The sequence below is a fragment of the Tauraco erythrolophus genome, chromosome 13, assembly GCF_009769465.1.
Source record: "Tauraco erythrolophus isolate bTauEry1 chromosome 13, bTauEry1.pri, whole genome shotgun sequence".
Lineage (NCBI taxonomy): Eukaryota > Metazoa > Chordata > Aves > Musophagiformes > Musophagidae > Tauraco > Tauraco erythrolophus.
Genome location: NC_141477.1, coordinates 10,889,335 through 10,915,694, shown reverse-complemented (window position 1 = coordinate 10,915,694; position 26,360 = coordinate 10,889,335). Strand labels below are relative to the sequence as shown.

Here is a 26,360-nt window from a genome sequence, read left to right as displayed (position 1 = left end):
GATGGTGATCTGCTGGTTAGATTTAAAACCAAAACTATTGACTCCCAGGTCATTTTTCTCATACTTCCCAATTCCACCTTTCTCTGGCTGGTTTACACTGTCTCCAACAGCCATTTCATCCTGTCTCTGTTTCTTCCCAGGACTGAAAGCTGGATAAAAACGTTCACCTGAGGGTGCAAAGAACTCAACATTCTGTATAAACATAGCACGGACAACAGGTTTTTCTGATAGTTTTTAGGGTTGTCTGAGCAGAGTGTGGAAGCCCTTGATGAAATACAGCTTATTAACATTCAGTAGCATGGGAGGTACCTCTGTGTGTTGCCCAAGGTGTGCCCATAGCCAGGGGCCTGCTGGTGTACATAGCCACTTGGTCTCTGCTGCATCTGTCTAACAGGATCCACCAGGGCAGGATTAGAGCTGGGGTGGGAATTCTGATAGGGCTGGCTGGAATAGGTAGGAGGTACCATCGTGCCTGACTGAGAAGGGTGCTGCTGAAGGCCTATGTGAGACACGTAAGGTGTGTAACCCTGAAATGAAACAAAACCTTTATCAGTCATGGGGTAAGGTACAAAAGAAAACTTGTAAACTTCAGAAGAGAATTTGTAAAAATCAGCCTCCTGTAAATACTGTCACAAGGCTGCTCATCTCCGGGATTCAGATTCATGCAGCCTAGTAAACGAAGAGTGAGAAGAGCCAAGAGATTTCAGGATTTAGCAGCAGAAACAAAGATGCTGCCCTGTGCTGGAGCCAGACTCCAGTCTTACCTGCAGCCACTGCCACTTACCTGGGAGGGCTGCAGTGCTCCATAGGATGGGGTTGGAGCCATCTGGCGCACAGGCTGCTGTCCCATTATGCCTTGGCCCTGCTGGAAGGCAACAGAGAAACACTTTCTTCAACATCTCCAAAGGCCAGGACACTGCTGCTCTCTTCTCAGCAGCTCCCACCAAATCAGACAAGTAGCTTCACTGCTAAACCTACAAGGCTGCTGCACAGCATGCAGATGCTAATGACTTCTGCCTCACCTTGACCTGGGACAAATAGGCCGCTGTCGGGGAAGTTTCCTGGCTGCTACATGGGAAGCACCTGTGCCTTGTCGAGACAGGTGCTGCAAGTCATGTTGGCCAGTCGGAGACCACATGACCTATGGGAGGCTTAAAGGTGGGGCACTCCCCTCCTAGGGAGGGTTCCCTCCTAGGTGCTGGAGTGGTAGGAGCCCCTGGAGAGTGGTGTATTGGAGGTCTTGGTTGAATAGCCTTCTGATTGAGAGAGCAGTGAGTTGAGGCTCTCTGTTGGATAGCCTTCGATTGGGTCCATTGGGATTGAGACCCTTAAGAGTTGAGATAAAGCCTTCTGATACACGAGGGGAATCACAACGGCCTTTTGGGTTGTGATTCCTGAAGATGAGATACCAGCAGTCCGTGACAGGCCGCTAACATCCCAACAACCTCAAAACCAGGATGTGCCCCTCTGCCCAACAGCCACAGATGTCCCTGTGCATCTCACTGACAGCCTCCACTAACTGTTAGTGATGTGGGCTCACAAAGCAGATGGCAAACACAGTGCTGTACCAGAGAAACAGGCAGAAGAGACAAGATCTTTCCAGGGTAGAAAAAGAGACAGAGCTGGAGAGTTCTTGCTAGAAGGGACAGCCCCAGCAAAGAGCTTGGGTTTGCTGTACTGTGGGGTCCAGCAACAGCAAGAGCCCAGCTCTGACTTACCAACTTTGCTTGAAGCTGCTGCCTCAGTATCTGTCCTTGGGACACTGGAGGCTGCTGTCGGTACACTGCTGGCTTGTATGAGGGGTCAATGCCCATCATGCTCCCCATCCCTGGAGGCAGCACACCACTATATGGAGGACGACTCTGCACAAGTTTACCCAGTGGCACGCGTACAGGCCTGTAGGATGTATCCAGGCGAGGGCCTCCTGCAAGAGGAAGAGAAATGGGCTGGCTAGTCACATGCTATTGCTGAGTCTTGTAGCTCTAGAATGACTGTACATCACTGTATCTAGACACATGACAAGCAAAAGGGGAAAGTGCAAGGACCTGTGTAGGACCATCTCACAGAAGGCGTTCTTACAAGAGGTTCCCAAAGAGATGTAATATGTTCACCTCTCCTGTGCACCTACCTGCTGGAAGAGGTTGATTCTGGGCATAGAGACTCACTGGTGATTGTCCATATGCCAGCCTCGACATAGTGCTTCCTGACTGGTGATGCAAGAGATCTGTAGGCATACCAACTCCATATGTAACCCCTCGGCTAGGGCCCAACACAAAATCCTGCAAAGACAAAGAAGGAATAAGAAAGATCAATGTGCACTGGGAACTCATGAATGGATGAAGAGTATGAAAGGGTTGCAAAGTCCACAAGAGGAAGCCTGAGGTGCTGAGCTGGGCAGCCTCCTTCCTTCCCATCAGGGATCAAGAAAATGTTTGCTCTGCCCCAGGCTAGAGAGAGCAGGATAGAGCTCCAGCACTCCCAGCTGAGAGGAAATACATCCCATCTTCACTGTTACACCACTCTCAGGCTCCTCAGGAAGACTCAAGGGAGTGCTCTGTGACTAGGAGGGGTGGACATGAGAGGTCCATAGCTGTTGGGCAGTCAATTACCTCAGTTTTGCTGGCAGATTGGTTGCGTTTCTTGGTTTTGCTCTGTTTCTTCTTGCGTTCTTCAGTGGAAGTGGGAGGATTGGAGTTTGTTTTATCAGCCTTGGCTGGTTCTGCAGCTTTCTTCTCTGGCTCTAAAGCCACAGGTGTAGGAGGCTCTTCCTCTTCAGGAGGCAGGGGCAACGGCTCCAGGTAGTAACTGCGGGGCTTGGGTTTCAAGTGTGTGTGGTACAGAAGAAGCCTCTGCTGCTCCTCAAATCTAGACACCTTGCGATCCACACGGACCGTCCCAAACCATCCCCAGGAGAGGGGGGCCGAGTGCTTTAAGCCTTCAAACAGATCCCAAGGGGAAATCTTCTGCTTTGTAGAAACTTGCAAGCCCTTTAAAGCAAAAGAGATAAGAACCTCCAAGTCCCTGTTATTTCTCCTACAAGGGTACAGGAAACTCTGTGCTTTCTTCAGGGTCTATTCCATGTGTCCCAGTAAACAGCCTGAGCCCTTACTAGTGGTCTCTGCTCTTCCACATGGCAAAGCAGTCACCTCTAAAGGCCTTCATCAACAACTGCGATTCTCCTTCATCCCATCTCTGCTAGTCTTCTGCACGCTGGCACTGCCCAGTAACTCACGTGACAGGGATTATGGCTTTCTCTTTCTGCATATATAGGCATAAGTACAAAACTAAAATTTAAATAACTTCTCAGACCATAGCAGCATGTATCACCAAGCATTAACCCCCAGTTTTGCCCTTTTTGGACATGGTTATGTGCCAGCTTGTCTGCATGCAGCCAGTCATTTCAAGTTCAGCAGGCAATAAGGTGCTGCATACAGATGCCTCCCAAGCTGTGTAGATTAAAGACATCAGAGGACAAGGTGACATCAGCGCTCAGGAGCTGTGATGCAGATAAAAAAAGCTTCGCTTACCTCCTTCTTGAAGATGGAGTCAAATCCAGCTATTTTATTGCCTTTGGTGTCAATGAGGGATCCCTGAGGTTCACAGGTGATGACATCTCGGGTCTGCTTGGGAAGCGGCAGTAGCTGTCGCACCTTCTCCAGGCTGTCAGATTGCCGGTCCCCCAGCTCTTTCTGCACAAGTAGAATAGAGAAGACTTGTAGAATCGCTCACAAAAAATCATCCAAAGCCCGCCTGTGCCTCTTCTGGTGTCAGCCTCCATCCCTGCATTACCTCCCACCTTTGTACCCTTCAGCCCTACAGAGCCATTGGGGCCACTCTCACTGCTTCATCTAAACAGCAGCAATGGGACAAGTACCATTCATGAGACACAGGTAAATCTGCATAGTTAGACAATCATGACACAGCACATGCTGCTCCCCATACAGAGTCTGGTGCCCCTCACCCTGAGTTTCTTCACAAGATTCATGTATGCCCGCTTGTTCTCCTCCATGCTGCCCTGAGAAATGCTGGACATATCAGCAGCCAGGGTGCCGTTGATGAGAACACTCAGCATATCCAACACGGTGGTGAAGAGCTCGCTGTTGATCAGAGCAGAAAGGTCAAAGCCATCTGAGAAGCAGATATAAAGCCTCTCCCATCACAGTAACACCAAACACTATCAGATTGCTGAAGAGTACTGCCTACAGCGAGAAGCACCAAGTGCTCTTCAGAGTAACCTCCCACACTAATCCTCCTTTTGCTTATACACCACAGGGTGTTCACATTTAATCTGTGATACTGCACCTGACTCAAGACTGGCCTCCTGTCTATCCATTCAGCTTCTCCAAAAAGCAGGTCCAGACTCAGCTCTCCCCTGCTTATCTCTCTGTATCTGGAAAGCCAAGTTTGCTCTGGATATGTCAGAGTGCACTTGGATACTAGGACCTAGGTTGTAACCTGCTATTACTCTAAAGCCTCTTTCAGCTGTCACAGTACTTCTGACAGATTGTCCAGAGACAGGTATCTCACATGAGAGAAGGGGCCGTGCTAATGACTGCCTCCCTCGGGAAGTGTATGGATCAGAAGTCAGCCAGAAAATTACTTGTTTGACTGCATGTCCACAGTGCCACTGCTAATGATGTCCAGAAGAAGCACAGCCCATTCAGTCGTCTGCTGTGTACTGCGTTGAACTGTGTCAAACATTCCCCCCACCTAGCAGAGAAAAGTAGTTTAGTCATAAGGACACCATGAAGAAACACTAAGATCTAAAAGTGAGAAAGGAGCCTAAATCAGAACAACTCCTGTGCTACATCAACTCCTAATGAGAGCAGAAGGAGACCGCAGTCAGCAGGACAAATTTCAGGTGCAAGTAGTAGTGCTGTGAACTGCAAAAGCATTGAAATGGGATGGCACATCTCCAAAACAGAGACCAAGGCTGTGGATTTCATCCTGGCAAAACAGAGCAAGGGAGTTTTTCCATGCACCTGATCCCATTCAGGGCTCAAGACCTAAAAGCAGCACAAACACCTCTCCTACTTCCTTGCCTCAGGACATATACAGCCCCTCCAGTGTGTGCATGTTCCAAAAAAAGGAAAAAAGGCAGACAACTCTTCGTCCCATATGGTTAAGCTCTTCTGCAACCACTCACCAAATTCAGCCGTAGTTTCAGGGCCTCATGCATCAGCTGCTTGGCTTTGCAGTCATCTTGGTACTGATCTTCTCGCCAATTTGTAACAATCTAAGAAATTTAGAAGAGAGGACAGACCTCACAAACTGTACACTGAAGTTTACAGAGAGCAGCTTGTACCGCCCAGTGACTCAAAGATGGTCTGCTCAGCACCCTATAGCAACCAGGGTAAGATCTTTGTCTTATTGACCAAACAATCAGAAAGATAATATCCTCAAGGACATGCGCAATAGCCTGCCTGCTGCAGGAGTGAGACCTTGAGGACAGTGAGGGGAGAAGCAAGACACTTACCTGCTGGACCTGACTGTACAGAGAGGTGAGGAGGCCTTCTCGCTGCTCATCCTGTCCTTTCAGGCATGTTAGCACCAGTGACAGAAATGGCTGCTGGCTCAGGAGAGACATGCTGCAGAGAGAACAGAGATGGAGCTATGCTGCCAGGCTGGGGGATCAGCGCAGCAAGCACTGCCTGCCCTTTTCCCAGGACTCACCTCTTCTGCTTCTGGCGGTCCCGCTCTTTGCGAGACGATGACCCCAGATGTTGTCCTTTCTCCAGTTCTTCTCCAGCAGCTTTCAGCACATGGCCCTGCACGGACGTTGGAAGCTTGGCAATCAGAGGGGCCACCAGCCACACTCCTGATCTCTCCAGGGAGCTGTGACAATAGATGAGAAAAGCAGTTTGCAGGCCAACCTCTAATTCAGACTCGTCTACAAGGCAGCTGCATGCTGGGACTACACCTACCTGAGGATGGGTTTGGATTTGTTGCTGGCAGGTGTAGCACTTGCTGAGCTACTGATACTGTTGATTCCATTGCCAGCAGAGCTAGCAGAGCTGGTCTCTGCTGACTGCTGGAATACCTCAATGGTGGCCTTGGCTATATTTTCTAACAAGGAGTTCATCTCCTAGAGACAGGGAAGAAAAGACAATCAAGTCCTTCTCTGAGAGCATCCACTGACAGGGCTTGCACGTTTCAACACAACTCAGTATAAATCCAGTTTGCCAACTTCCCCATGGCTGCTGCTCTTTGAGTCTCAGACTCATCACATCCTTCTCATGCTTCACTTTCACAGGCATGACTCCCTCTTTGTTTAATTTCTCCCTGTTCCCACTTCTACCAGGCCACCTCCCAACCACCTCCCAAGCAGCCACTTCAACACTGGCAACACACATCTGTATGGTCCCTCAGAGCAAAAACTCACATTGTTTGCTGTCTGCTTAATCATGAGCTGCAGCTCCAGCGAGGATTGCCTCATGGTCCACTGGTCTAGATTCTGCAACACACACCCACATACTTCATATGAGTCCTTATCTCAGTTCAAACTGTATCAGCCCACACCCTCAGCTCCAATGATAATGGCTACCGGGCCCCTCAGAGGGCTGCGTTTTGGATAACCCCACTCTAACTCTACATTAGGCAATTACTAGGACACTCTCAGATTCCGACAGGAGTCTGCACCTGTAAGATGCGTTTAATCCTCTGCCGCTGAGGATTTTCTCCTTCCTCGTTGTCCAGCAACCGGTGTGGATAACAAATCAGCTGCATCAGCCTCTGGGCCTGTGTGCTGCTCAGGACAGGATCCTGCAAGTCATTGCTGTCTTCACAGAGAGACTTCAGACATCGCTCACCTACCCACTCCTGCAAGACGAAGGCAGAGTTAGCACAGTCAAACTGATGTCTGATTCCAAACCAGTGCTCCTGCTTTCAGTCTCAGAGAGATGCAGGGACCACGTCAAACTCATAAAAACTTAATTAGTACACGGTTATGTCTGATAATAATTTCTCTTCATGAACTGTACTATCCTGATTCAGCAAGCAACAGGTGCAGCACAGCAATCACAACAGAGGAAACATCAACTTTGACAAGTCAGCAGTGGTGAAACACAGTAGCTGCTGTTTCTTCTGATAAAATATTGGTATGATTTAACAGTACACAGTCACTGCCATGCCCATGCTCCATCAACACTACCACTTGGACTCAAAAGATCACAAGGGATCACTTAAAATTATTTGGTCTATTTCCTGTACAACAAAGCCCTGGAGCTGTCCTAAATTAAATAATTCAGGCCTGCAGCTAAGGCTACACTAGAACAGTCTTCGGGAAAAGCACACCCTTAATTCTGAAATGCTGAGGGAAAACACACTGCCATCCTTAGAAAAAACAATGACTTTACTTCTCAAAGCGTGGAAGGGGAAACAACTGACTGGACGCAAGCCATTTATAAAGGCACAAATCATCAGGAGAAGGCAGACAGAAAACTATTATTGTCAGCCTCTCAATTACAGTTGGTGGTCCATAAACGTATGATAATAATAAAGGCAGCAGTTTCCAAAACAAACATGAAGTAGGTACTTCTTCACACAATTTACAGTTAACCTGCAGAATTCATTACTGCAGGATTTTTTCATATTGAAAGTCAATTAGGCAAATTCATGAAATTAAAATCTACAGAGTACCGCTACATAAGCACTTCTGCAGAGCAAGCCTGATCAGAGAATTCTTCTGCTGAGAAGTGACAAACAGAGAAGAGACGAGGATCCCGTTCATGAAGCACAAGTGCTGGTGCTAAGCCTAGAAAGCTGGGAACAGTCCCTCTAAGTTGCAGACAGCACTCTAAGAACGAAGTAGAGCACAAAGATCAGAAAAACTACATCTCTGGTTTGAAATCCCTGTGAAACCACAGCCTAGATCTTCCACTTCATCCCAGATGAAATTTCCACTTTGTCAATACACGTGATCTGTTCATTTCTCCTATGCCTATTGCATTTCTCCCTGTCAGTGTTGCTACATTATAATCTCTTGAAACTTCTCTTCCTTGTGTATGTATATCCTTGGGAAGACTCTTTCTGTCACTTGCTCAGCTTCCTACAAGAATTCAGACTTCATCTCTGAGCCACTTTATTGGTATAATTTCACAAGTACAAAGTCAGCTACCATCTTCACCCTGAGGGACTTCTAGGCACACTCTCTCTGCAACACCTCTTTACAAAAGAGCCACCTCCACAGGCTTCATATTACTGAAAGAGAGTCCCTCATCTGCCCCTTCACAGAAGAGTACTACGAACACGTTTTCCAAGCACTGTGGACAACTCCACCATTCCAATTACCAGATACAGGTTAGCTTCCCTCTTGGTTCCTACTATAGTTTCATCACAAGGCCAGTCACAATTACATTTATTATTCAAAACAGGCTAGAGGGCAGACCAGCAACTAAGCGCCTAAGAAACCTTTACTTTAATTCTATAGTATGTTCCTTTTCCCCACCCCTTCATGATGAAGTTTATTACAAAATAGACACCTGAACATGAGATGCAACATTTTCTGAGTTTCAGAAATCACAACTTACAGTAGCAGTCTGGTACCATTTGGTGGTACTCAGTGGTGTCTACTGGAATTCCCCACTCCTCATAACCAGTGCTGCCAACAACTGGTAGGGAAATGATACCTGAAACTGCTACTCCCTCCTGTACACTCACCCACAAAATTTCTACCTACTGTGAATCCTTCCTATGTAGACTGAAGACCAGCAAAAGAATATCTGCTTCTGTCAATGCTACAGTCAGGTTTCAGTCACACCAACTATGTTGAATTTATGTTCATAAATAGATGGCTCCAATTCTTCTTCGGTAGGCTGGTAACATTGCTATATAGCAAGCCAATTAATAACCAGCAGCATCACAAAGCATGAGGACAACACAGCACTATTGTGTTTACGCATTAGTAATACAGAATACAGGTTGCAAATTGTAATAATGAATACAGGTTCCAAATTGTCACTTTGCATCTTTCCTGTTGATAGAATAAATTTGCAACCAAGGCCAAGGACACCCTTCAACACCCATTTTCATACAGTAGTGGTAACAGCCACTCCACTCTGCAACTAAGTCCCTTATTAGTCAGGTTTCAGTTCCTCAAATGTCAATTTTCCGCAAAGGAACAGAAATACTGGTGCTGTCAGATTAGTCCAAGCAAAAGATTTTTGTTGTTGTTCCTTTAATTAACTAAACAGGGCACTGCAAAGCCCAGGGACACAGTAACAGCCTAGCTGCAAGCAACACTTAAGCTACATTCTGAAAGGCACCATTTATCACTTCAACGAGCTGTCCTTCTCATGCTTATCATCTTTGTCTCCAGCACCTCTCAGCAAACCACTCCCAGCACTACCCTCCTTGGACACAAGCCCTGCAGTGTTGCCAAAGCAAAGGGGATGTGCAGTCTTTGCATACTGCAACACCTAATTCTTGACAACCGTTTGCTCTATTTTTCGCCAATACAGTGCAGTCCTTCGCACCATCAAGTGGGCGGGTTCTTCACTGATCTTTCAGAGAAACACCCACCAAACTCAATCTGCAGGAGGTCATGTGGGACACATCTGTCTGCAGTAGGGATAAAGACAAAACTTAGAGATGGGACAGACTCACCTGTTGACATATACTCCTCAGTACATACTTGGCATAAATATCCAAGCTAGCTGTTTCTACAGTTACTACCCGACCTCCAGCCTTCCTGGTGCCCAGCTCATCATCCATGAGATCATCGACACCTCCAGGGTGGGAAAAGCCAGAGCCTTTCAGTTCTGCATCTCCTAAAAGAAAAGGACAAGTGTCACTTAATCATCAGTGCTAAACCCAAAGCCTGACCCACAAAACATCTCAAGCTTTTGTAAACTCTCTCTGCAGCTAAGGAGATACAAAGCACATCTACAGCTCAAAGGTCTCCATACAAGCCCCATATCAAAACAGATCTCCTCTGGCCTTCTGTACAGCCAACACATGCAAAACAGTGCCTTTCTCCCACCCTAAAAAACCCATAAAAAAACCATTCTTACAGGTTCAGGCTAACACAGGTACTGACCCAGAACAAAGACAGCCTTCAGCACTGCAAAGACCGCTCCATCCACAATACGGTTCTGGGAAGCTGCCAGTAAGTGACGGTCACAGGAAGACCGGATTCCCACCGTGGGTTTGTCTGCAAAGAGGACAATGGGGAAGGGCAATACCCAGTGAAAGAGAGAGGCACAGGCTCCAGAGCTGCCTGAATTACGTGCCAGCCAGTACCATAGAATCCAGTTCAAGAGAATTCTGAGGCTAGTCCTTTTCCCAGCTGTAACATGGGGTCAATTTAATTAAGTTTTGCAAAGCATAGTGCCAATCACACTGTGACAACTGAACCATGAAATCCAAATAGGGAGCAGTGCCTGTGTCATGAACTCCAAGCTCCAACAGTACCCTATCCTAGAACACAGGCTGGGTTTAGAGATCTGAGCTATCAGGATACTGATGAGGAGCCAAGAACAGAGCTTTCTGGACTGTTTCCATTACCAGACAAAAAGGGAGTGCTGTAAAATAGCAGCTTCTGGCACCAACTTAAGAGGCTATACAAAGCTCTAGACATAAAAAAAGAAGTGAGCATTACTCTAATGGCTTAGTGACAGCAAGGCCACCTCTACTGGCTGGTTTCCTGACTCCAAGGGCCTCCTCCCCAACACGCCTGGCTACCATGGAGTGACATAAATGGAAGAATATTGTTCTTTGTCCTCTGTATCAGGCTTCACCTGCTTTAGTCAAAGCAAGCAGGTCATGATCTCTAATCATAGGGTCCAGTATCTCTTTTCTTGTGGTGCAAGAGCCTCAGTATTCCCACAAAAAAGAAAGGCTCTACTTTCATTCACTTACTGCCATCTTGCTGGCATGGGTTCAGCTGCGGAGTCTTAAACAGATGGAGTAAAATCCGGCAGGTCAGACGTGCTCCTGGTTCTGAGTCCTGTTCACTGCAGGCTATGTAAAGAAAACAGTCAACTGAGATTTTTTAAGCACTGAGACAGCTGACTCTCAATCCAAAAGCTATTCACAGTGCACTGCCCTAGAACAGCCAGTTGAGAAGCTGCAGCAGCCTTACTGTATTTACCAATACAGCGCATGTGCAGCAATTAACATGCAAGTGAGCACGTCCATCAGTATTATCCTCAATGACATGCACTGTGTTCTGCTTGCTTCATCTTCCCAGCTTCACACTGTCAAGAGTTTGGATGCTGCAATTCCCAGAGAAAAAGCTAGGAAGACTGGAGACAGAGTAAAGGCAGAGTGACCCAGGCACTGCAGGCCAAATTGGTTAGCTGGCTGCTCTAGCCAAAATGCTAAGCTGAACCATATCAGCAGTGAGAGGTGTACTGCTGGAGTTCAGAGCTGAGTACACCGGTCAGACAGTGTACATCTCTCCGTGCTTATATCAGCTTGCACACAAACTCAAGAGTAAGACATTGAAACACCTTAGCACAACCAGTTTTTGCTAGAAACCAAAAGGCCAGAAACTCTCTAAAGCAAAACATTGACTTCTTAAGTACCATAATATAAAAGGATTGGAGGCATGTTTCACAACTATGGGCTTCACAAAGTATCCATTAAGCACAGGCTTTTGGGCCAGAACTGAGACTAAGACCAGCTCTCTGCAGGGATGCACTTACCAGCATTAAGGAGTGAGGGGATGGCAGCACAGCGAATAAGGTCCTCCAGCAGCAAGCACTGCCGGGCAATGAGAATGGCAACAAAGGTGGCCAAGGAATCATGGAAAGATAAGTCACTGACCTGGAAGAGAGAACATCAGCCAGTGATCACAACAGCCTCTGCCTCATTCCCTCTGTCAGCAATTCCTCAGCTTGCCTAGGAGCTGGGGGGTAGAAGGGCCCATAACCCCAGGTCAACGTCCATGATCAGCCCAGGCTGCAACAAACACCAAAAGGTAGCCCCCATATTCAAAGCCTTTCCCCTGTCCTCAGAAGACAAAAGCCTCCATCCCTTGTTCACTTCTTCCTTCTCCCAAGGGATCCCTTCACTCCTGCTTCAATTCCTTTTCCCCTTTTGAATGTTTGCACTTGCATCAACATTGCAGAGGAGATCATTGAAGCCACAGGTCCCATTATTGGAGGAACAGCACAAAGCTTTGAGCACACCCAGCCACTCGGCACTTAGAGACTTGCAGTAGCCAGTTAGCTCAGCACACAGGATAGCAATGTCGTTCACCCTGTTAAATAAATAATGAAAAAAGCAGAGGGTCAACTTTGCTACTCATGCACACCATCAGGGTGGTGATTCTCTAAAGGGACCCCAGCCTTGGCTCCTTCTTCCTCACACCCCAAGACAGCCAAGGAATGACTACTGGCTTTCTTGCCCTCACATAAAGATTTGACTGTCTCAGTAGAACCATGGAAGTTCTGTCTCTCACCTGTCTGGATCATGGTGTCCCACACACACATGCATAAGTGCATTACAGACAAAACTGTAGCGGTTGGCTGGGTTTTCATTGAGGCTCTTGCCCAGGTTGGTGTACGTAAAGTTATGCGCAGATGGATTTTCAATAGTGTCAATCATGAACTCTGGTTCCCATAGCATGTTGGAGTCAGAAGGCTCAACATTGCAGTAGATTGTGTTCTTCACCTTGGAGCAGAAGTCGCTGAACAGGACAGGAAAGAGAGATTAGGAACAGAAAAAACTAAGCTTCCACTGAACTCTGATAAGAAAAGCAATTCTGTGCAAGACAAGCCGTTCCTGGGCAAAAACATGTGGAAACTCAAGATCACTATGTACCAGCAAAGACTCTCCCAAAACAGCAAAGCTGGTTCTTTGTTGTAGAAGCATCTGGAAGTTAGCCATGGACTCAGTGAACATAGCATGGGAATTGCTATTCCAGATCAGATCAGGGAAACACCTAGCTCAGCCGTTGGTGTCAGAACAGATGATGCCCAGAGAAGTTTAAGAGCAAGGCAAGCACGTGGCAATATTGCCTCAGCATCCTTCCCCACCCTGCTGCAACTTAAGGCTCACAGATTTTCAGAGTTTAAAATAATGCTGTCCTCAACAGATTTTCCTCCTTCAAATTTGTCCATCTAGTTTTTGAATCCAGTAGGTTTTTGACATTCACAACATGGAATGAGTTCCATGTTAACTATGAGAACTATGAAGTTTGTTCTTTTGTTCTCAACCTACCATTTGTTATTTTCTATTAATTCCTTTTCATGATTGTATTTTAAGACATATTAAACATTCGGCTTATTTTCCATATCAACCAGAACTTTACAAACTTCTGTCATTCGCCCTCAGTCCTCCTCTTCTGTGAGGAGGAGATTCAGTTCCTCATAAGTAAGTAATTCCAAATCTCTAGTCATCTATCCACTCACCCTCCTTTGGGCCTAACTCCACTACATGCTTTTTGGAGTTTGTTGCCCCAAACCACAAGGCACAGTTGTACCATGACTTAAATGGTGGCCTAATGATGCTCTCTGGTGTGTTCTCCATTCCTTTCCTAATATTTAATTTGCTTTTTGACTGTTAATTGAACTATGGTAACATTTTCAATTACATATTTGTTACGGCTCAAAGATCCTTTATCCAACCAGTTGTACCACTGGTTGGATATCCAGTGGAGTCCATCACTACCTGGAGTTTGGAAGGAAACAAGGACAATTCTATGCGCGCTACTTTATGTTTAACACCAAACTTCACCTGCCAGTTTATCACCAGGTCACCATCACTGTGCCTTACTACAACAATTTGCAGCCAACTTCGATTGCTATAGCCTGAGTATCAGTTATATGAAAAGTTGTGGTGTCACCACTTATACAACTTCTGACGCATAGAACAGAGCAAGCACTAGCACAGTCCTATAGGACTCCTCAAGGAGGAATCACCCTCAAAATACAAACTCCTTCCTACCCCTTGTTCCATCTCTAACCTATTGTTTGCCTGCTAGAGGATATCTGTGGTCATTTACTTTAAGCTTTGCTGAAGAGCTTTAGGGAATTCAGTTAGACTAAAATGTAGAAATGAGAAACCCGATGTGTGATGACTCCATCAAAGAACCCCAATGCACCTGTGACCACAGCACTCTCTCTTGCTCTCAATTCAGTCCAGAGAGAGAATTCAAAAGCTGCTAGCTGACACCAAGGCACAAGCCACTCTCACAGACCCTCAATGAGGGGTAAGACCGAGGGTTTAGACATCCCTACGGCACACCTGCACTGGAAACACTAACAGGGAGGAGGGTCTACAAGAGGAGACAAAGTGAGGCACTATACTGGGAAACAGGGCTGTCAGAAGAATTACTCCTTCACAGGATCATGTAAGCAAAAAGCCAGAGAGATCTGTGGACTCCATCTTGGGGGTGTTAAGTGAGGAGCTCCACAGGGAATTGGTGAGGGATGACAATTCCCAAGAGAAGCACTGCAAAGGCAGAACGCCAGAGAGTGAAGTAAGCCCATAGGACAGAGCCTGGGGCAATATCAGCAGAGCAGAACCTGAAGAGCCAACAAGGGCAGAACAAGGATAAGGAGTGCCAAGCAGCAGAGGAACAAACCCAGGAACAAGCAGAGCAGGTTCAGAAGCAGTCCAAGGATTCATAGGGAGCTGTGCACAAGCAGAGAACAACCTTTAAGATGAACTGCTCAGTCATTAGAGTTTGGTAGGAACAGACCTCTTTACTGCTACCCGCTAGGAGTAGGTAAGAACAGACCTGTGGGGGTGCAGAGGACTACTGTCACTGGCAACTGTCAGTCGCTGAGGGGAGCTGCTCTGGAGCCAGCCCAATCCACAGCAGAGCAGCAGCTCTTGGCACACAGGGAGTCTTCCTGAGGCACGGAAATGCCCGGGGAGCAGAGAGACCCGCCAGGAGCTGGCAGCTCTCATGGGAGATGCTGATGAGGCCTGGGCATCGCCAGAGCAGCTGCAGCCACCCACACACCTACGAAAAGCCACCAAGGCAGCACTAGTGACGAAGAGAGCGGGCAAACAGTGTAGTCACCCTGTCAGCTCGAGAGGTGAGTTCAGTTAGTGGTCATCACCCTCTCAGAAGGAGCTTAGCTATGGTATCTACCTGACGGAAAGCTATGTTGTCTGCACTCGCCAGACTGGATGTGGCAACTCGGACAGCTCCCAAAAACATGCAGCCATCCAGGTCTCAGGCTGCAGGGAGTACCAGAGCCTTTCACTGGTAAGGAACGGCAGTGGTGAGAACAGCTGTGTGAGCTGTGGCCAGGTGGATGATCTGCTCTGCACAGTGGCAGAGCTACAAGAGGAAGCGCAAAGGTAAAGGAGCATCAGGGAGTATGAGAAAGAGAGAGACTGGTGGTGTCATGCTCGGCCCTCTCTGAGAGAGAAACAGGAAAAGCCACCAGAGAAAAAAACATGATCAAGGGGATCCTGTATCCTCCCCTCACCAGGCTGAAGGCAGTAGCTTAAAGGAAAGGAGTGAATTGGCTCAATGGCCGCACTCAGAGAGTAGTGGTCAACAGCTCGATGTCCAAGTGGAGACCGGTCACGAGTGGCGTCCCTCAGGGGTCCGTGTTGGGCCCGGCCCTCTTCAACATCTTTGTTGGTGACGTGGACAGTGGCATGGAGTGCACCCTCAGCAAGTTCGCCGATGACACCAAGCTGTGTGGTGCTGTCGACACGCTGGAAGGGAGGGATGCCATCCAGAGGGACCTCGACAGGCTGGAGAGGTGGGCCCGTACCAACCACATGAAGTTTAACCAGGCCAAGTGCAAGGTCCTACATCTGGGTCATGGCAATCCCAGGCACAAATACAGACTGGGCGGAGAATGGATCGAGAGCAGCCCTGAGGAGAAGGACTTGGGAGTACTGGTGGACGAGAAGCTCAATATGAGCCGGCAATGTGCTCTTGCGGCCCAGAAGGCCAACCGCGTCCTGGGCTGCATCAAGAGAAGCGTGGCCAGTAGGTCGAGGGAGGTGATTCTCCCCCTCTACTCTGCCCTCGTGAGACCTCACTTGGAGTACTGCGTCCAGTTCTGGAGTCCCCAACATAAGAAGGACATGGACCAGTTGGAGAGGGTCCAGAGGAGGGCCACGAAGATGGTAAGAGGGCTGGAGCACCTTTCCTATGAGGACAGGCTGAAAGAGTTGGGGCTGTTCAGCCTGGAGAAGAGGAGGCTCCGGGGTGACCTTATAGCGGTCTTCCAGTACTTAAAGGGGGCCTACAAGAAAGATGGGGAGAGGCTGTTCAGGAGGGCCTGTTGTGATAGGACAAGGGGTAATGGTTTTAAAATTGAGGGAGGTAGATTCAGGTTGGATATTAGGAAAAAATTTTTTACCATGAGAGTTGTAGAACACTGGAACAGGTTGCCCAGAGAGGTGGTGGATGCTCCATCCCTGGAGACGTTCAAGGCCAGGTTGGACGAGGCCCTGAGCAACCTGATCTAGTTGGAGATATCCCTGTTCCTTGCAGGGGGGTTGGACTAGATGACCTTTGAAGGTCCCTTCCAGCCCTAACCATTCTATGATTCTATGAATGGAGGCAAGTCCACACTCAAGGTGGCAGGTGAACTACCTCCTTGCCCACCTCGCCTTCCCAGGTACCTCTGAACAACAGGTACAAGGCTTTGGATGTGGAAGACCAGTCAATGAACGATGTGGATGACAGTCCATTTACAGCAGAGGTGTTGCCAGGCTCAGAAAGGCCTACCTTCTGTACCACAACCACCTCCACAAGGAAGACCAGACAGTTGTAGGCAACTCCCTTCTGAGAGGAACAGAGGGTCCAATATGCTGGACAGACCCTCCTCTTAGGGAAGTCAGCTGCCTCCTTGGTGCCTGGGTTAAGGACATAGCTGGGAAGCTTCCTAGCCTGGTATGGCCCTTGGATTATTACCCATTACTGTGCTTTCATGTGGGTTACAGGCAGCAACATTGGAAGAAACAGATGCATCTAGTCTATCAATACATGGTTCCATGGCTGGTGCCACAATTCTAGGGTTTTCTATAATGGAATGGCCTACACGGCACCAGGGTTGGTGGCATCAGATGGGATTCATCTTTCTCAAAGGAGTAAGCTAGTCTCTGCTCACGAGCTAGTGGGGTCATTGATAGAGCTTTAAACTAGACTTCAACATTCAGAGGGATAGTATCAGGGTTGCCCGTGACAAGCTGTAGGATGACATGGCAAGGTTAGAGGAATGAGGTGCTAGCAAGGGCCCTCAGCCTGTTGCTCTGAGAGGTGTTGGCTACACTGGAGCACACTTGAAGTCTTACTGAGATAAGCCAGGGGCTCCTGAGGTTATAGGAGCCAAGAGGAAAACACCAGTGAAATACCTCAAATTAAGGTGTGTTCCTCTAAGGCAGTGACACAGCCAACAGCCCAGCTGAAGTGCCTCTACAACAGTGCATGCAGCATAGGCAACAAACAGGAGGAGCTGGAAGCCACCATGCTGCTAGAAAGCTACAACCTAGTTACCATTACTGAAACTCAGTGGGACAAACCTCGTGTCTTTATCGCCAGATGACTGATGAAGATGTTGAACTCCTTGGGCTTAATACTGATCCCAAGAAGCCATCTTGAAACACTCTTTTCAGTAGTTTTTCTTTCATAAATGTGTTCTGAGATCCATCAGCAAGACAGTTCCTAATCCAGGTTATCCATGGGTTCACTCATACATTACAATGCTGATTTTACATGGTAATAACTCATGTTAGGTGAATTAGATGAAGACCCTGGTGACTGGAAAAATGGAAACATTGCACTCAGTTTAAAAAAAGGGTAGAAAGGAGGACCCTAGGAACTACCCACCTGTCAGCCTCACCTCTGTGCCTGGGAAGATCATGGAACAGATCCTCCTAAAAGCTACGCTAAGGCACATGGAGGACAGGGAGGTGATTCGAGACAGCCAGCATGGCTTCACCAAGGGCAAGTCTTGCCTGACTGACCTAGTAGCCATCTATGACAGAGTGACTACATCAGCGGGCAACGGAAAAGCTACAGATATCATCTACCTGGATTTCCTCTGACACTGTTCCCCTTAACATCCTTCTCTCTAAGTTGGAGAAATATGGATTTGAATGATGGATTGTTTGGTGGATGAAGAATTGGCTGGATGGGCGCATCCAGAGGGTAGAGGTCAACGGCTCAATGTCCAGATGGAGATCAGTGACAAGTGGTGTCCCTCCAAAGTCCGTATTGGGACCAGTACCATTTCATATCTTCATCAATGACATAAGACGGTGGGATCGAGTGCACTCTCAGCAAGTTTGCAGATGACACCAAGCTGAGTCATGCAGTTGACACACCAGAATGTGTCATCTAAGCTCTAGAAGTGGGCCTGTGTGAACCTCAGGAGGGTCAACAAGGCTAAGTGCAAGGTCTCACATATAGGTTGGGGCAATCCCTGGTATCAACACAGGCTGGGGGATGAAAGTATTGAGAGCTGCCTTATGGAGAAGAACATGGGGATACTGGTGGATGAAAAGCCAGACATGAGCCAGCAATGTGCACTTGCAGGCCACAAAGCCAGCCATGTCCTGGGCTGTATCACAAGAAGCATGGCCAGCAGGTCAAGGGAGAGCATTCTGCCCCTCTACTCTGCTCTTGTGAGACCCCACCTGCACTGCTGCATCCAGCTCTGGAGTACCCAGCACAGGAAAGACACGGACCTGTTGGATTAGGTCCAGAGGAGGGTCACAAAAATGATCTGAGGGCTGGAACACGTCCTCAATGAAGACAGGCTGAGAGAGTTGGGCTTGTTCAGCCTGGAGAAGAGAAGGCTCCAGGGAGACCTTACTGCAGCCTTTCAATTCTTAAAGTGGACTTGTAAGAAAGATGGGGACAAACTTTTTAGCAGTGCCTGTTGCAGCAGGACAAGTGGTAATGGTTTCAAACTAAAAGCAGGTAGATTTAGACTAGATATAAGGACAAAATTTTTTACGATGAGGCTGGTGAAACACTGGAACAGGTTGCCCAGAGAGGTGGTAGATGCCCCAACCCTGGAAACATTCATGGTCAGGTTGGACAGGGCTCTGAGCAACGTGATTATTTGAAGATGTCCCTGCTCATTGCTGAGGGGTTGGACTACATGACCTTTAAAGGTCTCTTCCAACCCAAACTATTCTATGATTCTATACTGAATGCAATTTACCAAAAACAACTTGATGATCTAAGAATCAAGATTATACACTGGGTTGTTACTGCCTGTTTTACAGGCACTACTCCCAAGACTTCAGTTCCCCATTTAGAGAATCTCAGGGACAATCCCATCAAACAAGACCACAAGCAAAGCTTAAGTCAAGGTGCTATAACTGGTCAGCACCTACTGTATCCCACCTGCCTCAGACTCACCTAAAGAGCTCCCCGAATTTACTTTTGAGGTGACTGCAGGAGGTATACAGGTCGTAGAGATAGGCCAGGATACAGCGCTCTGCTGAGGAGCCATCTGAGCGGTTCATGCCATGTTTCACCACCCCACACAGACTGTATAGAGACAAAAAAATGCTGCAGCAACATGAAAAGAAAATTTGAAGGAATAACTTCACTACATAGGTTATCTTCCTGAGCTCACAGCAACAGTGCTCACTGAGTAACATATCCCATCCTCCACAAATTCTGTGAGTTGAACCCTCAGGCACAACGTTGCTGCCTTTTATGAAGGACACAGATGTATCCCTGCCCCTTACAGGCCCCTAGAAGATAATGCTTCCTTCCACACGGTGAGGGGAAGATTCCCTTACCCTTCGAAGACCTGAGCCATCTGGTCCTGGTTCAATATAAGGCAGGAGTGGTAGTGCCGCAGCACAGCCACGATGCACAGGCACAAGCTGGTTGTGTAGCTGCCAACAAGGTCGGAGGATTTCAACAGCAGTTCTGCCTCCACCACGCTCAGTTCGTTCAGCAACTGCACCCAATGACAGAAAAACCCTTCAATGGCCACAGGCATAAGGCATGGTCAGAAATGGAGCAGGCACACCACACCCACAGCCTATAGGACATGCCAGGAAAGGGACTGGAAGGCACTTTCCACCTAGAGACATACACCTGGAACAGCTGGCATCCCATACATAGGCACAATGTCTCGCTCAGGCAGTACTAGGGGCTGTCAGTGCTTGGGTATCAGAGGTCAATTGGGATATGGCCACATACAGTAGCAGGCAGCTTGTCTGGTAATCCTGTCCTGCATAAATCTCACTCGGCTTCCTTTTTAAGACTAACAGCCTCAACTCAGTCAGCAACCATAGTAAGGCTTCAAGAGACACCTGGCACAGGCTGCAGAGACAGTAACAAGATTTTAGCAGGATCCAGAAAGCAGCCTGTGCTGCCATGTGTCAAGGATCCTTCCAGGGAAGTGAGGCAGGCGAGTTGCCAGAGACATATGATCCCCTTCTCACTCTGGACAAGGCCTTGCTACAGCCAGGAACAGAGATGCAATGCAAGTCCCTTGGAGACAACCCTGAAGCCTCTGGAAGAATAAGCCTCAGAACAGAACATCTAAGACTACCTGCCACTAACAAGATATTCCTAACAGTTGCAGCCCAGGAGCATCACAATAACCACCTAAGCTGACCACCTCCATGACACAAGTCAGAGGGTCACCAATGATCTCAGGAGCATCCCAAGTATCGCAGCACAAATCTGCTGCCTTTCAGGCTGATGAACCCATCCCCAGGAAGCGTTTGAGCACACTGCACCTACCTGGATGGCAAAGTCAATAAGACCACTGATATTGAGTGAATACTCCATTAAGTCGAATATGAACTGCACGTGCTGTACCAGAGGCAGGTGGTATGACATTCCCAAGGCAAAGCTGGTGATCTGTTCCAAGACATTGCGAGATACCTGCAAGTGCAAGACGACACACAGTACTATCTCCCCTTGCAGAAGTCTCTGAGCAGGCCCATCTCCCTTCGTCTGCAGGAAGCTGCTCTCAGTAATGCAAAGGGACATAGTCAGGGTGCAAGAAAGACAACAGTCTTCAAAGCTTCGTACCTGAGATGTGACTTGGTGTTGATCAAAGTGAGAAAGGTGCTGGAACTTTGCAAAGATATCTTCAGCTGTCGGGAACGCTTCTGGCTTGCTCTTTTTTCTCTTCTGGCCTTCCTCTCCACCTAACAAAGTTGAGAGGATCAGAAAACAGTATTAGGCTACCTTCCTCATCAGAGGAGGACTAGGCATCAGCCATCAGCTCCTGCCAGTCCCTCAGCAAGACCAGCCACAATCATGCAGCATAGCCAAAAAGCCTGAGTCCCAGACCTTAAGCTGATAAGGACCATCTTGAATTCAAAACTGCTAAGAATTCCTAACCTGAGAATGACAGTAGGGTGAACATCTATCCCAAGTGAGGGTACTCCTTGGAGGGGGAAAATACTTTCTCTATCAATTTAGAGGTACACTGATTCTCTGATAAGAACAGACATTCTGAATTGTAGATGTTCAGCCTCAAAATTTCTTTGTCAGAGCATCCTATCTTTTAAAGAATCATCTATCACATTTCAAGTTGCCTTTCAGGAATCAGACTAACAGAGAAAAAAAAAAATGTAGCCAGATCCTCAGCTGATGAAAGTCAGAGGCCTTCTATTGATTGACACAGCTACCCAAATTTCCCATCCTGTGCATTTAGAATGTGCCCCAGGCATAACAGCCCGCTACATTTAATCAAGGTCTTTGCTGAATATGCATAGGCAAAGTCCTCTTTGCTTCTTGTCCGAGGATCTAAATGCAAGAACTAAGGAAAATAAAATTTGAAAAGCCAAAGTTTTGGCCAGGGTCTCACTCTGAACCTCATACGACTTAATCTTCTTCTGAAGAAAAGTTAAATTAATAGATATTGTCAGCAGGAAACCAATTGTCTTACTTGCTGGTTAGTATGTTTGGGAACAGAGCACCATTCCAGACTCTGTGTGACTGATACAGCTTACCAGGCACTGCAGGTTATATAAAATCCTTTCACTGTGAGACTCCAGAAAAAGGAGCCAGCCAACTGCAAAGACACTCCTACTTCAGAAAGGAGTGGCTCAAGCTCCACTAACCTGTCTCTGCAGTGCTCTTTCTGTTTAAGACTTTTAGAATGTCTTTGGTTATTTTCTTGATTGTATGCCGAGCGTCGTCCCGTTGTTTTCCAACCCCAAAAAGAACTACCAACCGTTGGTTACATTCATGACTGCATGACTCCTCCTAGGGCACCAAGAAGAGGCAACTGCATTAGCAACTATGAGGCTGAATGCTTTAATCTTGTTTCACATCTGGATCTCTTAAAGGAAAAGGAAAGCTTCATCTCAGAAGTCGCTCTGGGAGTAAGCAAGGAGACATCTTAAGTGGATCACCTCCTGCAGTAGTGCAGGAAAGCATGACTGCTCCTTACCCGCCCACAGCAGTACCACAGGGAAACACACCAGCCTTGTGATCAGAGCACAAGGCAGCAACAAGAGAGCGGTTACGAGCAGGTCTCATACCTGAGGAATAGGAAAGTGTGTGGCATACTGGATGTGCCGAGGTTGATCATACAGGGATGCTAGCATTCCTTCTACAGACTTATCCTTCAGCAGAGGTTTTGCTTCCTTTTCAGGATCTGGTTTCTCAGGGGAAGGGCTGGCTTTAGATTCACAATGCATTGGAGGAGAAAACATCTAGGGAGATATAAGAACAAGAAAAGGTAGTTGGGGAACATGGTCATGCAACACTGAAGAATGCTGAAGGAAGGCACATCTCCTCAGGCCTAAAAAGGAGGAGGAATAGGAAGGGTTGGAGAAATATCCAGTTCTTAGGGCAATGACTAAGGCAATGTGCTAAGACACTACTCCCATTTCTGCTTCTGGCCTGTGTTGTATTGAGCTAAAAACAATAGGAAATAAATAATGACGACTTAGGATTTTGGGAACAATCACCTCTATGGAACAAGTGATGTGCAGATATGGGAAAGCCATATCTGCACATCACATCTGCCTAACATGCACCTTGAACATCCACCAGATGCACCTAACATCCACCAGAAATGGCTGGAGGTACTCGGGAATTTTTTCAACCACCACAAGTTATTTTATTACTAAGTGCCTCAAAGCATTCTGCAACCACGAACTATGCCCATAAATATTAGAAGGAATTGTAAAACTGAGGAAGTACTGAAAACCACACAGTACAATGACAGCAGATCTGTGTCTTCTCCCAGGTGATCAAGAAAACCCCTGTCAACAGTAACTGGTCACTCCCAATCTCCTGCTGCTATCATGGTCTTCCATTTCCCATCCACTTCCAAGCAGCCCACTTCCTACCCTGTCCAAACACTGTGCTGGCAGTGGCCAGAGCATAAGAGATCCCAGGAATGACTAGGAATCACTCTACTCTGACAGACCCAGCCTGCATAAACAGGTTACATGAACCCTTTTACAGTGTCAGCTGCCTTACAACACAGCCACTTCCAGCGTACCGGCTCTACAGCAGAGAGAGCGCACTCACACACGAGCAAGGCACCTGCTGTCCCTGGTCCCACTACAACACACTGACCTACTTACTAAGTCGCAGTTAGAAAAGCAGGAACATACCGAAAAGTCTGTCTTCTCCATGTCATCAAAAAGCATGCTGGAGTTGTGGTCGATATCCATGGGTTCAGAAAGACCTGTGTCCTGGGAACAGACAGAGAAGCTTTGCATCTCAGTGATGCACCAGGGAACAAGAGAGCATTTGTTTACTACAGCACTCGATGTCCATGTTGGACAGTGACAGTAACATGCCAACACGGTGCCTGGCTAGTTGGGGCCTAATAAACTGCAAACATTATAGACAGGCCTCATGCAGTACTTCATGACATGCTGCTCTGCTCCGAGCAGTGCAAGACTTTCCTATCTACCCCTTTACATTCTGCAGGCCCTTTCCAGCCACTTAGAACATAGCCATCTACTTTTGAAACTGAAATGTTAAGGACAGACAGGGGGAAGAAGTGGTACATCAGTGAGTGAGTGGTACATCCTCCAGCAGGTAATAGGAAGGAGGCTGCAAAGCTGGTAACAACAGACAAGCACACAGGGACACGTACAGGAGGGCCATGGTGCTTGTGCTCTCACCTCTAGCTTAATGCCACTGTTTCCTTCCGTCTCTTTCCTGTCATGCTCCTCAGCAGCGTCATCGAAGGGTGAGGGTGGGCGAGGCCCATGAGAATCCATGGCAAGATCACCCCGGGAGATGAGTGTGCACATGTAGATGTTGTGAGAGAAGACGTCGTGTCGGATTAGCTCACAGAAGAGCAGCACCAGGTTAAAGAACTCCACCTTCTCATTTTCCTTCCCAGGATCAGCTGAAAGGACAGCACAGTCAGTCACGGCTATTAGAGTTCTTCTGCAACACTCTGAGCAACACCAGCCACCTAACCTAGGGCTAGAGAAAGAGTTTCCAGAGATCTCAACACAGTAAGTGACTGGTACACAGTTCTGAGATTACAGCAGGTACTAAAATCAGAAAGCCCAGTTTCAACAGATGGCAATCAAGTAAGTCTAAAGCTCTCCAGTTAGTCTCACAGACCAGAGGCATAGGACTTCAGCCTGGAAGTGCCGTTCCTGGGTGTACAAACTGTTGCCTGCCTCCTTGTATCCTGTCCTCCTTAATCTGTTTGCAGTACTTCCACCGAGAGACTATTCCAGAGCGTTGTCACTGACTAGTTAGAAACTTCCCTCTACTTCTCAGCCTGAATTCCTGATCAGGCTATACTCATTTATTCTTGGCCAATGCTCTGTTAACAGAAGTGCTTCTGCATTATCGTTCTGTCATCTGGCCCTCCAGGCTGCTTTCCCTCCCCTCTCCAAGGTATGCTCTGGATCACAAGGAAGCCAGAGAGAAAATTTAGGTATATCCAAGGTATCTACATGCATAAGACAATTGCATACAAATTCAAAGTTTGTAGGAGAGGGAAAGCTAGAAACTGGGAGACCCCCAGTTCTTATTACATACTTAGCATAGGAGCTTGAGTGTCAAGGAACTGCATAAGGACATCTTGAAAGACGGGAGCGCTGGCTGCTGAGAGCGAGCCCGAGGAGATGGAGCCCTTCTCATCCACGACTTCAGAATCCCCACATCTCTGCAGAAACAGAAAAAAGTACTAACTGTTGTCACAGAGGATATATTCACTATCCATAAACCCCAAAAAAGAAGCTTTTAAGAGAATTTTATCTTGCACTTATAGGAAAGCCACCACACAGGTTTCTATAAGCTACTTCAGTCTCCAAGTATGCCAGTACGTCCACACTGCAATCACCTGTCTTCAAATGTATTCAAGAAATGATACACACCATCCCACAGGCTCACTTCTTATGACCTAGTTTGAGTTAGATGGAGCAAATGCCATCATTAAGCGCACCAGTGTTAACAGGCATTGTGCTGATCAGCCTTTGCCTTTTGGTGTAACAAAAGGCAAATAATTGTAGATAATTGTAGTTAGGTAACCTCTGCTCTCCTTTACCAGCGCTAGGAAAAATTACTTGCCTCAGCCTCTATCTCTGCTTGACGCTTCTCCAGGAGTTTGGCCACAACCATAGCCCTGTGGCGTCCAGAGCGTTTATAGCTGACAGCCCACTCGCACAGCAAGGCCACCACTGCATCGTCATCTGGGGTGATCTGTTGAGATACAAGCACTATAGTGAGAACCTGAGCCAAACAGAAGGGGTGAGCCGTCCTACGGCCTCAGGTTGGATATAACAGTGAGTCTAGTTCTAGTAGAGCACAACCTGAAGTCTCCTACATTCCCCTCTTCCTAACACGGAGGATGGATGTCAAGCTAGGGCTCTCCTGCTTTGACTCCACTTTGCGACATGAGGTGATCCCCAGCCCTTGACAAATCTCCAGGCTGTCTTTGCTTGGAAATCATCTCTCTTTGAGCAGCACACCTATGAAGCACTAGTCTTCGCACAGAGCAAAACATAGCTTCTTGACAGTGTGATCCAAAGTATGCAAACTACCAGTCCTGCAGCTCACTTCCAAGAACCAATGCAGTATTGGTTGTGCTATGGTCCTACACATCATAAATGTCACCTCCTAGGCCGAGAGAAACTTGAACTGTGAGCTCCTAGACTCCCAGGAAGCAGCTGCTAGCCCAGAATTCGACAAGGCTAGTATTTACTTCTCTCAGACACATAACATATCTTTATCATCAATCTGCTATCTAGATCGATGTCTTTCATCAGGAGACTCCTCTCAGTTAGCTGTGTGGATTCTCACATTACTGTGGACTTTCTAGAGCACAGACCCCCCCATCCTCACTTTAGCACCTCCCTAACTTAAGGCTGCACAAAGTCCTTTTCAATGGAGATCACATCTCTTGGCCAAAGGCCACTACCTAGTCAGTTCACTGCAGACACAGGGCAGTAACCATGGAATATAAACAAGAACATAGCCATGTCCAAGACCAGGGCCCAGTAGAAAAGTCTCAAGG

The 26,360-nt window shown here is 47.4% G+C and overlaps 1 protein-coding gene across 5 annotated transcripts in view; it reads right to left on the bottom strand.

Annotated features, from left to right (window-relative positions):
• MED12 (mediator complex subunit 12) overlaps positions 1-26,360 on the bottom strand; it is a 42,916-nt gene that overhangs the window by 7,081 nt on the left and 9,475 nt on the right. For all 5 annotated transcript variants that reach the window (XM_086619389.1, XM_086619391.1, XM_086619387.1 and 2 more), the window contains exons 11-40: positions 25,415-25,546; positions 24,884-25,010; positions 24,004-24,233; positions 23,485-23,565; positions 22,399-22,572; positions 21,976-22,120; positions 20,936-21,054; positions 20,642-20,785; positions 19,684-19,847; positions 19,295-19,426; positions 12,404-12,631; positions 12,058-12,202; positions 11,646-11,766; positions 10,858-10,959; positions 10,037-10,150; positions 9,604-9,767; positions 6,640-6,819; positions 6,383-6,454; positions 5,925-6,085; positions 5,674-5,835; positions 5,477-5,588; positions 5,147-5,236; positions 4,601-4,710; positions 3,962-4,097; positions 3,528-3,689; positions 2,610-2,987; positions 2,129-2,279; positions 1,719-1,924; positions 785-865; positions 310-527 (exon numbers count right to left, since the gene is read on the bottom strand). In XM_086619389.1, coding sequence (XP_086475515.1) covers positions 310-527; positions 785-865; positions 1,719-1,924; positions 2,129-2,279; positions 2,610-2,987; positions 3,528-3,689; positions 3,962-4,097; positions 4,601-4,710; positions 5,147-5,236; positions 5,477-5,588; positions 5,674-5,835; positions 5,925-6,085; positions 6,383-6,454; positions 6,640-6,819; positions 9,604-9,767; positions 10,037-10,150; positions 10,858-10,959; positions 11,646-11,766; positions 12,058-12,202; positions 12,404-12,631; positions 19,295-19,426; positions 19,684-19,847; positions 20,642-20,785; positions 20,936-21,054; positions 21,976-22,120; positions 22,399-22,572; positions 23,485-23,565; positions 24,004-24,233; positions 24,884-25,010; positions 25,415-25,546 — 4,541 coding nt within the window. The remainder of the gene's footprint in view (positions 1-309; positions 528-784; positions 866-1,718; positions 1,925-2,128; positions 2,280-2,609; positions 2,988-3,527; positions 3,690-3,961; positions 4,098-4,600; positions 4,711-5,146; positions 5,237-5,476; positions 5,589-5,673; positions 5,836-5,924; positions 6,086-6,382; positions 6,455-6,639; positions 6,820-9,603; positions 9,768-10,036; positions 10,151-10,857; positions 10,960-11,645; positions 11,767-12,057; positions 12,203-12,403; positions 12,632-19,294; positions 19,427-19,683; positions 19,848-20,641; positions 20,786-20,935; positions 21,055-21,975; positions 22,121-22,398; positions 22,573-23,484; positions 23,566-24,003; positions 24,234-24,883; positions 25,011-25,414; positions 25,547-26,360) is intronic.